This window comes from Diabrotica virgifera, chromosome 8 (assembly GCF_917563875.1).
Source record: "Diabrotica virgifera virgifera chromosome 8, PGI_DIABVI_V3a".
Lineage (NCBI taxonomy): Eukaryota > Metazoa > Arthropoda > Insecta > Coleoptera > Chrysomelidae > Diabrotica > Diabrotica virgifera.
The window spans coordinates 43,916,358-43,932,536 of NC_065450.1; the positions used below are offsets into that span (position 1 = coordinate 43,916,358).

The 16,179-nt window shown below is 33.0% G+C and overlaps 1 protein-coding gene across 1 annotated transcript in view; it reads right to left on the reverse strand.

Annotated features, from left to right (window-relative positions):
* Nucleotides 1-5,638: 5,638 nt before the first annotated feature.
* Nucleotides 5,639-16,179, reverse strand: part of LOC126889931 (probable malonyl-CoA-acyl carrier protein transacylase, mitochondrial) — a 28,099-nt gene continuing 17,558 nt past the window's right edge. The window contains exons 4-5 of the mRNA XM_050658674.1: nt 11,606-11,833; nt 5,639-6,005 (exon numbers count right to left, since the gene is read on the reverse strand). Coding sequence (XP_050514631.1) covers nt 5,838-6,005; nt 11,606-11,833 — 396 coding nt within the window. The 3' untranslated portion in view covers nt 5,639-5,837. The remainder of the gene's footprint in view (nt 6,006-11,605; nt 11,834-16,179) is intronic.

Here is a 16,179-nt window from a genome sequence, read left to right on the forward strand (position 1 = left end):
CCATGATTTTTCCTTATGGTACCTCATTTTAAAAAGATAACACATCATCCAATGAAATGTGTTCATTGATGCTATACATAATTTATATGACGTAATGATGCATAACGTATCCAATACCTACCATAGACTACTCAACCTTAAACAAACACTGCTTAAATAACACATATTTCACCTATAAAGAACAATATATAAACAAGCTTAAGGAGTACCGTTTATACTGAGATTTTCTTCTTCTTAGCCTACTGTAGGATTCGTTAAAAGACAATCGTAATAAAAGTCCGTATGATGTTTAACAGTTTTAATTAATAAAATAGATAACTAAATTATAGATACTATTAAATTGACGAAATGTAGAAGTGTTTGTGTAATTGCGACTAAAATTTTACAAGATCTCACAAAAGAAAATGTCTTTGAAATAATCGCTTTTATCTACTTATATGACCGGCTTCTCAATATATTAGGTATTCCTTTTGGTAAAAAAATCTGGAAAATCACCCCCTAATTAGTATCTCAAATGAACTTAATCGTTACGACTTCACAAATTTCTTGACTCGTGTATGTATTGTTTATATGATCTGTAAGTTTCATCAGTTCAACAATCCTTATTTTTGAAAGGGCTGTAGTTAAAAGGGGTTGAACGAGTCACTGATCACGAATGTATGCAAATTTAGAAACACCAAATCTTGATAAATTTTTGTCTAAAAGGAAAACAAAAAAATACATGATATTCAGAAAAGCAATGCTGAATTTTTTTGTTTTTCGAGATTTTTGGTATCTCTAACAATTTTTAAGTTATTTTGAAAAAAATCATATTTTTCAAAATTAAAATTTTTAAAAAATTTACTTTAAAACCAAATTTTTTCAAAAACAAACACTTTGAATCGATGAAACTGACAGATCATATAAACACAACATATGTAAAATTATTTGTGGAGTGGTAACGATTAATTTCATTTAAGTTGCTAATTAGGGGATGCTATTCCCGTTTTTTTTTTGCCAAAACAAAAGGGACCAACTTTATTTTGAGCGTAACTTGCTTAAATTTAATGCTAGAAACTTTTTATAAAAACAGAAATAAAGCTTTTTGTAAACACTTTAAAAAAGTTATAATGGATTTTCCCCAAAAAGTGCTTAATTTTTGAAGGTATACTTCTTTACGCGCGATATGAGGGTGAATTTTAATAGGATTAAAACCTTTGATCCCGGCGCAGTCGCATTACAACTTTGTTCTGATTGAATGTTCAAATGACATGACAAAAATTATCCAATATGGCAGCTGTGGCACAGCTGTGGGACTGTGGTTTGGTTATGTATGGTTGTTGCGTTTTAAAATTTGTAGGAAGAGAAACAACAAACAAAAAGTTAGTTAATGGTTATACTGCCTTTTTAAATAGCTTTCATATTATATTTTTGGACTTATTAACAGAGAAGAGATGATTGTTGCATGCCAATGTGAAAGCCCATCAAACTGTGACTAGTATGAGTGCCGCAAAATTACTGATAAAAAACCTATTAGCTCGAAGGCGTAGAGAACTGTGGATAACAACAATCAACAGGGACGATCTACGATCTCGCTTATTCAAAGCTAAAGAATCTTACACTGGTAAGTGTTTTAAAAATAGTTGATCAAATTTTGTTATATTTGAACATAGCCACTTTGCACGATGCAAGTGATTGCGAAATTTATTAGTCGTTATACGGGCTCTGATTGGGTGTTGAAATGATCTGTCAATAATAAATAATTGTTCAATATGAAGGTAAACAAATGTATAATATATTAGTTTTATTGTTGTGAGGACAGAAACAAAAAAGTTTATAATTGTAGTGATTTTTAAATAGTTTTTAAAGCAACAGGTACGTAATAATTGTAAATGTATCATAGGTACCTACCTATTTGAACCTACCAAAATACATAGTATGTAATACTTTTATTTACATAATTTGATTACCATCAAAATTTCTATCAATATTCACCTAATATATTGTTTTCTTACTCTATGTTTTGTTGTATTTTTTCAATTCTAAATCATTTCAATTCAAAATCAAAATAATTTGATTTACATAATTCAAAAATGTCAAAAGTTTAATCCGTTTAGTTAGTCGATCTTCGCACATAATGACACACTGTCTCCGTGGCGAAGCGTTTAATGCGAGTGAACCCCAATACAACGCCAATACCAGCCGCGCTGGTAAGTTGGTTCGAATCCCAATAGAAACTTTTATTTTTTTATTTTTTTTTATTATAAATTTTATGATTGTAAGTATATTTATTATATAATTTTATTTTCAGAAAATACGTATTTAGTTAAAAAATTTTCCGACAATTAATGTTCAGAAATCATTTGTGGCATTTTTAATGTGTTTGTGTGTGTTTTATTCTTTTATTATTCTAATTTTTGGTACTGTTTTAATAAAAATGTTTGAGAAGTAGTAAGTATAAATTAGTTTAATATTTAAATAAAATATAAATAAAAAGTAAATTAATTTCGTTTATAATCATATAATCATATAATAGAAGTATAACTTCTCACGTGCGTACAAAGTACACACACATTCTTTTTTTGGATATTTCACTTCGAAATATTTTATTTGAAATTTGGTGAATATGAATATATTTTTCATTGGCTATAACTCTGGTTTTACGAGGTCCAGAGACCTAACGCGTACACCATTTTTTTTTACTTTTTTACAGGCTACATTTTTGCTAAGAACGTTTTTTTTTTCGACAAAATACTTATTTTTTGAGTTATTTGCGAAAAACCTTCTAAAAATGTAGTTATTTTGTTGAAAAATGAACATATTCACTCGCAAATAACTCGAAAAGTGTTGACTTGGCGAAAAAGCTCTATGAAATAAAAGTTACTTAAAATTAGTCAGTTTATCCATTTCCGGACTTATTTTGGACATATATTTTTTCACCCCCAAGAAGGGTGAAAGTCACCCCCAGGGCAAAAGCACACATCGGCACAATATCACTTTTTTTTCTTTGACATGTAAACTATGCGTATGCCAAATTTCATGTCAATCCAAGAGGTTCTTTAAAATTTAGAGCAAAAACCGTGATATAATGTACTATTATCTACCCATCTCATGTATGGTCTTCCTTTTGATCGTTTACCTTTGTAAGGTCTCCAATGTTGTATTACCCCGCCCTAACGATAGTCTTTTTGTCTAGCAATGTGGCCTGCGAAGGTCCATTTGAATTTGACAATTTTTGTTGCGACATCCTCAATGTGTTTGTTACAACATGGGAAATTAAAAAAATTTCGTTTTATTCGCGAAATTATACAGAGCCAAATTAGATGCGCTCCAATTGAAAAAGAGCACTGATTTTTCAGAAAGAGCAAAAAAGAACTGATTTTTCTCACATACCCGATATAGCATGATCTAGCATACTACCCAATCAGCTTCTGCATACATAGTGTGACCAACTCCAATTCAGTCGAATTCAGGACAAGGCTTAAAAAATATCTAAAATCCGGGACTTTTCAATGAAAATCGGGCCATTTTTTTTTAATATAATATGTAAAACTTATATCATCATTTTATTGTAATGATAATTTCATTTTTGTTAGTTTTTAACGTTTCGACTTCCAATCCGGAAATCGTTCTCAAAAAAAAAGAAAAATTAGAAAATCAACTGATGCATTTCCATGTAAGTAAAACCTTAGGTTATAATAAAAATACACTAAGCATCAAAATTAACGCACCACCTTAAAAATGGGACATTTTTGATGTCTCGTATTTCCTAAACCTGTTGTCCGATTTTAGTGATTTTTTTAGTATATTATAGCTTTATTCTTTAAGAATATCGATGTAATAATATTGTTAAAGAGGTAAGTGTCATTGTTTACCAGATGTAACAATGATAATGTGTTTTTTCCTCAAAGTTTGGAACACCCTGTGGAATATTCTAGCGTATATAAAGTATTGAAATTAAAACTCAACTGTAGTCTTAGGCTTTCTTAACATTTTGCTTTTTGATTCATTCGCTTATGTTGGATAATAAAAAAGTTAGATACTTTAACAACTAGCAATGTTATTCATCAATACAGGGTGTTTCTAAATAAGTGCGACCAACTTTAAGGGGTAATTCTGCATGAAAAAATAATGACCGTTTGCGAGATACGGGATGTTGAATTTTTTCTTACAAACTGACGATTTATTTATTGCTCTAAAACTGGTTGAGATATGCAAATGAAATTTGGTAAGTTTTAAGAGGTAGTTATTGCGCATTTTTTGACATACAATTATGAATTTTATATTCACCATTGGCGTGCATACGGGTATAAACATTTTAGATACATCCCGTATGCACGCCAATGGTGAATATAAAATTCTTAATTGTATGTCAAAAAATGCGCAATATCTACCTCTTAAAACCTACCAAATTTCATTTGAATATCTCAATCGGTTTTAGAGCAATAAATAAATCGTCAGTTTGTAAGAAAAAAAAAGATCTCGTATCTCGGAAACGAAGCAAACGGTCATTATTTTTTCATGCAGAATTACCCCTTAAAGTTTGTCGCACTTATTTAGAAACACTCTGTATTGATGAATAACATGGCTAGTTGTTAAAGTACCTAACTGTTTTATTATCCCACATAAGGGAATAAATCAAAAAGCAAAATGTTAAGAAAGCCTAAGGCTACAATTAAGTTTTAATTTCAATATTTTATATACGCTAGAATATTCCACAGGGTGTTCCAAACTTTGGGGAAAAAACACACTATCATTGTTACACCTGGTATACAATTACACTTACCTGTTTAGTAATAATATTACTACATCGTTATTCTTGAAGAATAAAGCTATAATATACTAAAAAAATCACTAAAATCGGACAACAGGTTTAGGAAATACGAGACATAAAAATGTCCCATTTTTAAGGTGGTGCGTTAATTTTGATACTTAGTGTATAATTATCATTATTTGATATTCATATTTTTAAGTCGTCTTTTCAGAAGACGATAATTAAAATACAGAAACGGGAAAAAGTCCATGGTTTGAGTTCTCGTAGAACTATAATACCACGATATAAAATGCATGCGTTTTGGATGTGGTATTCGTATTACACACTAGAAATTGTCGACTTCTTTCATCCCATCAATTCAATTTGATGTAACTCCATAGAAGAATAACGTATTCAAAATTTCAAAATAGAATTTTACCAAAATGTTGAAAATTCGGATGGCCCGGAAGCCTTGTGCGGGACACGACTTCGCAATTCGGGCCATGTCCTGGATTTTTCGGGCTAGTTGGTCACACTATGTATACATCATGATTACTTCGTTGTTACTTCTTTATGTTATCCATTCTGTCGATGAAAAGCTCTATAGATATTTCTTAAAATTTTAAACTTCTTGTAAGCTTGTAAGCGTCTAAAACTTCTGCCCCATAGAGCACCACATGTCTTACTTTGCATACTAGCATACTTTGCTTCCCTACCACTACTATTAAGTATCTAAACTTAAATTTTTGATATTCTACTCAGTATTTGCTCAGTATTCACTAAAATTTAAAATGCTAGATACTAGTGCTTTTTCTTGGGTATTACAATGAGTCCATGCAGAGTATCTCATGGCACTCTTGTTCATTTAGAGCTCAATATAAATCGATGTGTGTAAAAAACCAAAAATAACAAAAAAAAAATCCGCATTTATTCAAAATTAAGTAAGATCAAGTTGAAAATGTTATAAAATCTTATTTATAATATACTACAATCTCACTCATTCCATATACTCAAATATTTCTCTCCAATTGCTCTAATCCAAGTAACATTCTTGAATATTTCTCACAAGGACAAGTATTCCACTTAATCCCAATTTTCATTTTTCTCAGGCACACACATTGTAACAATTCTCCCATGCCTTGGCATTTACTTGCTTAAGAATAGTTTTCAGTGACGTCCCAGGTCCTACCTCGAAAGTTCTTGGAAAATATTCCCCAGGATCCCTTTCATAGACTGTATGTAGCAGCTGTTCCCATTTGACCGATTTTACTATCTAAAATGCAACAAAAACTAGTCAATCTAACTTTTTTACAATAGAAATTAAAACATCTTAAGGAGCTATCCTATACTAAATTGACAATCAAAATGCAGTAGAAATAAACAAATCAAGACACGTTAAATGCTACTAGGAGCACTCCCGAATCATAAATTACAATGTACAGTATTTCTCATGATCATCTTTCAGTGCGTCACAGTTTTTCGATTTCTTTCTAACGCATTAAATTGTATGTGACAGAAAAAAAGGCACGTCGGTGATTACATTTCGTCGGTGACATTTTTATAACATTTATTCTAGTTATTCTAGTTGTCGATAGATGGTGCCATAATAAAAAAATATTTTTTTTAGTTAGATAATAATATTACAAATATAACACAGGTTTACAAAAAAAAATAAACTGTGGACTATTTGACGAAACCATATGACAAGGGGGTTTTTGGGGTCGCTGATCACGAATCCGGGATCCGCTGATCTCTATCACATCAGGTAAAGGTCATTTCAAGGTCAAATCAAGATAAATCGATAATCGCTCTGAAAAAGTATATTAGGGGGTTTTTAGGGTCGCTGATCACGAATCCGGGGTCCGCTACCTTCTCTCACGTCTAGCTCAAGGTCATTTTAAGGTCAAATCAAGATAAATCGACATAATCGCTTTGAAAAAGTATATTAGGGGCTTTTTGGGGTCGCTGATCATAAAACTGGGGTCCGTTGAGCTCTACCGCGTCAGTAAAGGTCATTTCAAGGTCAAATCAGTTTTGTGATCAGCGACTCCAAAAAACCCCTAATATACATTTTCAGAGCGATTGTGTCCATTCATCTTGATTCGACCTTGAAATGACCTTGAGCTAGACGTGAGAGAGGTCAGCGAACGGCGGATTCGTGATCAGCGACCCCAAAAACCCCCTAATATACTTTTTCAGAGCGACTGTCAATTTGTCTTGATTTGACCTTGAAATCACCTTAACCTGATGTGATAGAGATCAACGGACCCCGGATTCGTGATCAGCGACCCCAAAAACCCCCTTGTCATATGGTTTCGTCAAATAGTCCACAATTTATTTTTTTTGTAAACCTGTGTAATCTGTATAATTTATAAGACTATACAAATCAAAGAAAATACCATTTTATAAATGCAAGAAACACTTTTGATTTGTTTTTATTCCAAATTGAAAATAAAATGTGACAACTGTCAGATTTAACTAAAATGTCATGTTAGAATAAATGTCATAAATGTGTATTATCACGGACTTACCCTTTTTCCTATCATTTGTTACGCACTGAAAAATGATCATGAGAAATACTGTATAAACTTTGAAAATGATGATTTGAGATTTACAATGTATATACATTATAAATTATGATTTGGAAGTGCTCCTAGTAGCATTTAACGTGTTTTGGTTTGTTTATTTCTACTGCATCAAAATTCATAAAAAATTTTTGGGAATTTCTAAAATAAAAATACTGTACCAATTTTTTTGAAAATTTGTATGAGCATTTATTATAAAAAAAGTACATGTATAACAATTTTCATAAAAAAATGTGAAAATATACTCAGTGACATTAGAAGTGTTACACCCAGAAGGAATTATTTCTTGAACTTAATTTTTTGGTAGCACAATGACTATATTTAAAGCATGCTACGATAACAATATCAACGTTTTATCTTTTATAGTTTTTGTAAAAATAAAGTTTTATCTTTAAATTTTTTTCTGAAAAGACCCATTTATGAAGACCGGCTGGTACAGAAATTTTTAGTTATTATTCCTCAGTCTGATTGTATTCAGTGCAAGAATATGCCTCGAGTTCGAAGACACCAAAATTACCACCATTTTAGCGATTTTGACAGGGTAGAATTATTGCCTATAGAGATATGAGTTTGTCATATCACGAAATTGGCCGTCGTGTTAATTGTACGGCAATGAGAGTTATGCGAGTGTGTCGTGTGTGGACAAACTAAGGTAGAGGAACACGAAGAAGAACAACTGGTCAACCGAGGTGTACCACAGGGCGTTAAGATGGGCGCTTTAGACTCCTGGCTCTGCGAGACCGTTTTGCTACTACGCGTTAAGTCGCTGACCAATGGTTTGGAGTAGAAGGTAGACTTATTACTATATGTACCCTATACCGTAGCATTCGAGCCTTTGGACTGTTTTCGTTCCTCCCACGACGAGTGCTTCCTTTGACTGCGAACCACTGTCATCAACGGTGGAATTGGTGCAGAGAAGGGTAGCATTGGGTGGCAGAATGGCATAATGCAGCATTCAGCGACGAATCGCGATTTTGTTTAGGTATGTATTGTTCGTCCGCTATAACTTTTCCCATTCGTCACGATTCATTTTCAAACAAATTAAGTCAAAACATAAAGTGAAACGTACGCCGATGTGTGTAGCATATACGAGGGTCGTTTCTTTTTCAACCTCCGTTTGTCCATAAAAAATTCCCGTGAAGCGTTTCGCCATTGCGGTGCGCAGTGGGTTACAGCGCATCTCCCCCGCTACACTCTACATTAATCCCGACTTCCAGGCATCAGTCTGTACTGTGCTACACACGAAACAACATGGCCGCGACAATTAGTTCTCCCGCCAAGTGTGAATTACGCGCTGTCATTCGCTTTTTGCAGGCAGAAGGCAATAGTGCAGCTGCAATTCATCGAAGGATGTGTCAAGTGTACGGAGAAGGGTTTATGAGTGATGCGAGTTGTGCGTGAATGGTGCCAAAAATTCAAAGAAGGACGAAATGATGTGCATGACGAAGGGGGTCAAGGTCGCAATTCTGTCGTTACAGATGATCTTGTTCAACGTGTTGATGAAGCGGTGAGAAACAACCGTCGCTTCACTTTAACATCGTTGGCAATGGAATTTCCACAAGTTTCATTTGACACACACACTTGACACATCAAGGATGTGTCAAGTGTGTGTGTCAAATGAAAGCGAATGACAGCGCGTAATTCACACTTGGCGGGAGAACTAATTTTCGCGGCCATGTTGTTTCGTGTGTAGCACAGTACAGACTGATGCCTGGAAGTCGGGATTAATGTAGAGTGTAGCGGGGGAGATGCGATGTCGCCCACTGCGCACCGCAATGGCGAAACGCTTCACGGGAATTTTTTATGGACAAACGGAGGTTGAAAAAAACGACCCTCGTAGTATACAGTATACAAAATGTATATACACACCGACGTTCGTTTCACTTTATGTTTTGACTTAATTTGTTTGAAAATGAATCGTGAAGCATGGGAAAAGTTATAGCGGACTAACAATATGATGGTCGTAAGATGATAAGACGCCGCCGTGGAGAGCGACGAGATATCGGGTTTACTGTTGAGAGGCATCTACACAGGACAGTTGGAGTAATGGTTTGGGGGGTTATTGCCTATGGTAGCGGATCACCACTTTTGTTTATTCCAGGCAGTATGACAGATCCGCGTTATGTTGATGACATCTTACAAACCACTTTACGGCCTTATCTAGACGGCCGTCGAAACGCACTTTTTCAGGAAGACAACGCGCGTTCACATATTGCTCGTCGAACTATGGACTTCTCCAAGAAGCTGGCGTTTATTTTTTGCCGAGGTTACCCCGTTCACTGGGTTTAAATCCTATCGAACATGTGTGGGAAATGATGGGGAGGAGACTGTCCACTTTGCACCATCCTCCACAGACTCTGGCACAGTTAATCCATGAAATTCAAGTTGCTTGGAACGAGGTGCCTCAAGCAGACATCGATCATCTCATTTTGTCAATGCCTAGACGTATAAAGGGGTGTTTTCAGTTAGGGGATTGCCAAACACATTATTAATTTTTTTTGATTACATGTCAATAAAAAGTCTTGTTAATGTTATCGTTTCATTCTTGATGAAAATGTACCATGTTGCCAAATAATTAAGTTCCAGAAATGATTCCTTCTGGGTGTAACACTTCTAATGTCACTGAGTATAAAAACATAGTCACATTGCTGCAGTGATTGGGACTAATAGAGATCCTGAAACATAAAATTTCAAAGTTATTATTGAAATATAAATTATTTCCTATATGTATTATCAACTAGGGGTTTTTTGATAGGATAAAAATGTAAATTTGGCGGTTTTTGAAACTGAAAATGTTGTAACTAATTTAAAAAAAATTCAACATTCCGTCATTTTTCCAAATTTTAATATTTTTCAAAAATCCTAGTTGATGGTATAAGTATAGGAAATAACATATTTTTCAATAATCACTTTAAAATTTTATGTTTCAGGATCTCTATTAGTCTAAATCACTGCAGCAGTGGACCTATGTTTTTATTTTCACGGTGTCAGTAGATGGCGCATAGATCGTTTAATTTTCAATATTTTTTATGAAAATTGTTTTACATATACTTCTTTTTATTATAAATGCTCATGCAAATTTTCAAAACAATTGGTACAGTACTTTTTATTTTAGAAATTCCCAAAAAAAGAATACGAATTTCGTACTTTTACACTAGGATAGCCCCTTAAGTCAATAGAGGCAGGAACTAAAATTCGAATTGTCATTATCTGTGCTTTTTAACCTTCTGGTAGCCACGTCTCGTAAAGTTACATGAGTGGACACACAGTGGTACTTAATACCGCACATATAAAAACGGCATTAGATGTTAAAAATATCAAAAATCTGTTAGAATAACAAAAGAAACGCGTTATTTTTAACATAATGTAATGACTCAGGCGCAAAATAAAACAACGAGTACAGTAAAACCTCGATATAACGGACCTCTATTTAACGGACTTCGAATATAACGGACCAAAAATAGGGTCTTTAAAAAAATTAAAAACGTTCTGTTAATATTATACATACATACTTAACCCTGCCTTTACTAACATACATTGCATAACAACGGGGTCCCCGTGGATCCCAAACGTTATATTTTACAAATAATGTCAATAAACTTTTTATTATTTCTAAATAATATGACTTATTTTAAACCTATTTTTATATAACGGACTTTCGGCTTTAACGGACACCCCGTTCCCCCAATTAGTCCGTTGTATCGAGGTTTTCCTGTAGTAGTCTTACAATGTAATATAAACCTAAACAAAGAAAACATTTACTACAAAAAAATTCACAAACATCCCAAAAGTAAAATATTTAAATGCAAAATAATTGAATTAGTCTTATAAACATACATTGCACTGAATTTTTTCTCACTTTGATTTTTGCAAAATAAATTATTGAACAACTCTCACTTCAACGCTCAATATCAAACTGATAAAACACTTCAGAAAATGCAATAGCCGCAGGTAGCATTTTAAGGATAGTCACTCGCACATATCTAAATAGATAGTGGTGTGTACAAAAGAATATTGGTAAAACTTATTAAAACTTTAAAATGCGACACGGAGTACCACAGTGTGGCCACCACAGAGTTAAGATAGAAAATATAAAGCAGCACATAGTGGTGAATTAGTCGACAAGGGAATCTATAATAATTACATTCACGACTTGCCGTTCACCGTTATAACAATCTTTAGCGAACTAGTTCCTTTTATACCCACAAAAACGAATTTGTACAAATAAACTGAAAGTAAAGACGATTCAGATTTGATTACACAATAGGAATAATAAAAAGCTACTTACCTGTTTTGGTAATTGATGTTTGATGTGAGCTGCATCCTTATAAGCTTTACCATCTACACAAGAATATACTTTAATGACGGGATCAGAAACTTCAGACTTCTTTAAAGCTGCTCTAAACGTATCCACAGCAGGTTCCATCAACGCTGAATGGAAAGCTCCACTCACAGGTAGCCTTTTAATCTTACGTAGTTTAAATTCCTTTAAATTCTTCTCTAGAAATTCTAAAGCCTTAAAAAAACTGGTTGTTAATTTAAAAATTGTCTTTGGCTATTAAATCATTTTACTATTTTAATAATATTATCCAGGTTAGCGAAAAAGTATGGCAACACGGTAATTACTCGGAAACCGCTAAAACGATTTTTATAGATTTTGGTGGGTGTCTTCTAATGCGGCCAAAATAATAGTGGTAATAACATTGTTGTCAAATCTTCCGGTTTTCAGGAAATCTAATGAACTTTCTTATTTTAAATAGAACACCCTGTATATTTTTTGCATTTAAAGTCCTTAAGGCCATCGATACATAATTCGCAAATATTTTACGACTATCCCTACTTTTTCTGTCTTTACACGGCAAATTCCGTGTAGTAAAATTCACACTGGTATGGATATGTATACATTACTAGAATGTCATTCTACTTGACAATGTCATTATTAACTTTAAAGAGATGGCTTTTGAATGTTCTTGGATAACTGTTATTTGTATAATTACAAATTATTAATTTAGTTAATAAATGTGATAATTTTTTCACTAACTATGTATTCAGTGATTGTAATAATTTATGTGTACAACAAAACCTAATACTCAATCGAGAAAAGAGGAAAAGTGTTAAAGTGATTTTTTAATAATATATTGTTACTATGAAACGCGTACAATTTTGAACATCTTTAACAAAAAAATACTTAGATCACAGAATATATATTCTGATGTATTCTCTGCTTGGATCTTCCATAAAAATAAACAATAAATAACTTTTTATTGAGTTCACGTCTTAAATCAATTATTTATCAAATACACTCTCAATATTATTTAATCAACAACTCAAAATATTCCCGATGTCATGTCAAATATTTAAAACTGTCACTGTGTCTTGTCATCATATTCTATTTGACTAAGTGCGTTGTATGACAAAGATAGCGAATGTTCGATTTGAAAAATATCACCATGTGTCCATTTTTTTCGAATCCTGAAAAAACTAATAAATATTTAAAAAAAAATTAAACGCAGAATGAAAGACTAAATTATCATCGAGGGCCGAAAGTCCCTTAGAATAAATAAAAAGTTTCTTTTGAATGAGATATTTGAAATTAAAAATCACACATTTTTTCTTAGCTTTTCACCCCTGTAATTTATTAAAATAAACATTATGGAAGTTTTCAGGGACTTTCGGCCCTCGATAAGAACGTAATCTTTCATTCTGCGTTTAAATTTTTCAAAAATACTTATCAGTTTTCTCAGGATTCGAAAAAAATAATTCCCCATTTGAATAGCATTGCAGCCGAAAATACGTACCCATGCCCTTAAGAAATACTGATTATCTTTCATGTTACATTCCCTGTACCTCCAACATAAAGACAATGGAATCAACAATTATTTAAAGAACCTCTCACCTTCAGATGATACAAATTATTCTCTGTGGAAATTAACAAAAAAACTTAAAGACAACGAACAAATGAATATGCCAATCAGGAAACCAAATGGCACATGGGCTAAAACTGACAAAGATAAAGCTTATACTTTCGCAAATCATTTATGCGAGGTATTTCAACCGCATCAGAGGGAAGTCTCAGCTGAAGAAGAAGAAGACATTCATGAAGTCATAAACGCACCATATCAAATGGCTCCGCCTATTAAAATTTTCAAGAAATCTGAAGTAGAAGAAGTAATTGATAATCTGGAGAATAAGAAGTCACCTGGGTATGATATATCTAGTTTGGTACTAAAAAATCTACCCAACGAAGGTGTAAGCTTAATTACTTATATATTTAATTCAATATTAAAAACAGGTTACTTTCCACTCCAATGGAAAGTAGCTCAAATTGTTCTAATCCCAAAACCTAATAAGAATCACGCGGAAGTATCTTCATATCGTCCAATAAGCTTGTTGCCTATTATATCCAAAGTGTTCGAGCGGCTTTTCCTGAGAAGACTAGAGCCTACATTAGACAGCAACAATGTTTTACCTAATTATCAGTTTGGCTTTAGGAAACAACATGGTACCATCGAGCAAATTCATAGGGTAGTAAAAACTATCAGAAATTCGCTCGAACACAAAAATTACTGTACAGCTGCATTCCTAGATGTCTCACAGGCATTCGACAAAGTTTGGCATGTAGGTCTTATCTCCAAGATTAAATCCATATTTCCTTATCCCGTAAGTTCACTATTAAGATCCTATCTGACAGATAGATTTTTCAAGTCAAAAGAGGAGGGAAAATTACTAACCTGTTTCCAATATGTTCTGGAGTTCCACAAGGAAGCATATTAGGACCAACACTTTACTTAATATACACATCGGACTTTCCAACCACCATTAATACAACAATTGCTACATATGCGGATGACACAGTTATAATGGCTTCAAATCCTATAGCAACAGAAGCATCCGAGGTATTGCAAAATCATCTGACTGAACTAGAGAGCTGGCTTAAATTGTGGCGAGTACAAGTCAACAGTTTAAAATGCACACAAATAACATTTACTTTAAAAAAAGGTGTCGCGCCTCCGGTTTCTATAAATAACACTCCACTACCAGTCAATACCGCCGTAAAATACCTGGGAATTCATTTAGATAGTAAACTTAATTGGAGCACCCACATCTGGAAGAAACGTCTTCAACTCGGCCTAATCTACAGGAAAATGTATTGGAGCATGAGTAGGAAATCAAATCTTAGCCTGGAGAACAAAATTATGATTTATAAATGTATTTTAAAACCGGTGTGGCTATATGCAGCACAAATATGGGGAACAGCAAGTAATACCAACATTCAAAAACTTCAACGGTTCCAATCAAAAGATCTGCAATGCCCCTTGGTATGTTACGAACCAGAGATTGCACCACGACCTACAGCTACCAACAGTTAGCGAAGCAATATCTGCAGTAAATTCTAGATACAAGACCAGACTATCCTGCCATCCAAATCCACTCGCCACGGACCTGCTCAACATTTCTCATGAAAGACGATTAAAAAGACCTGACCCTTTGGACCTCTAGTACATCTGGACATCAGAGCAACAACAGAGTGCAGTGTCATAGTGCAGTGAAATAATCATGTTTTAGTTTTAGTGATTCATTTAGTTTTAGTGATAGCACAACTTCTTTCGTATTTTTATTCATGTTCCTTAGACTTTTAATAATCATATTTTTATTGTCTGAACTGTCCACTATACTAAATTTTGTCTATGTATTATGTTCCAAGTAATTGTTATGTCTTATTTTAAAATTATAATGTTATATGTCTTACTGGGTGCTCGCCACTGGGCGGCTTCCATCTGTGTTATTTTTCAATAATTATATGTATTGCTTATTGTTTGTGATCAGACAGATTGCAATAAACGTTGGATGTTAAAAAAAATCCCTTTACCTAAATGCTTTAATTTCGGAGCTATTGCTTCATTTGTTAAAATAAAAATTTTAAACAAATTATAAAAATCAATTTTTTCGGCCCGGGTGGATAATATTTTAGGTTCTTTGGATCATTGGGAACAAAAAAGATCTTTTGTAATTTTTCTCTAAAGTTAATCGTTTTCGATTTATAAACAATTTAAAACTGAAATATCGAAAAATGACGATTTTCTATGTTCAAAAACAAAAGTAAAAAATATTATTTTTGAAACTACGAAGTGCCTAAATTTAAGTTCAAACCTTATTTTATCAGTTACCGATAAGTAATTTGGTCTTATTTCATTTTGAAACATTTTTTTAGTTGTTAATGCGATCGCCCGTCCTTTCATATGTGCTTCATTAACAATTAAAAAAACAATGTTTTAGAATAAAACGAGCCAAAATTATTATAGGGGCTGATAGAAGAAAGTTAGAGCTTGAATTTGGGTACTTCGTAGTTTCAAAAATTTTTTTCCTTATGTTTTTGGACCGTGAAAATCGTCATTTTTCGTTTTTTTTTTCAATTTTAAATTGTTTATAACTCGAAAACGATTAACTCTAGAGAAAAATTACGTAAGACCTTTTCTGTTCCCAATGATCCAAAAAATCTAAAATAATGTATACCCGAGCCGAAAAAATTGATTTTTATAATTTGTTTAAAACATTTTTTTATAAATCTAACAATAACTCCGAAATTATAGCATTTAGGTATAGGGAATATAACATGAAAAATAATCAGTATTTCTTAAGGACTTCAAATCACAACAAATATACAGGGTGTTCAATTTGAAATAAGAAAGTTCATTAGATTTCCAGAAAAAGGAAGATTTGACAACAATGCAATTACCACTATAATATCAGCCACATTAGAAGAGAGTTTACCTTACCTTACCTTACCCACCAAAATCTATAAAAAATCGTTCTAGCGGTTTTCGATAAATTACCGTAATTCCATACTTTTTCGCTACCCTG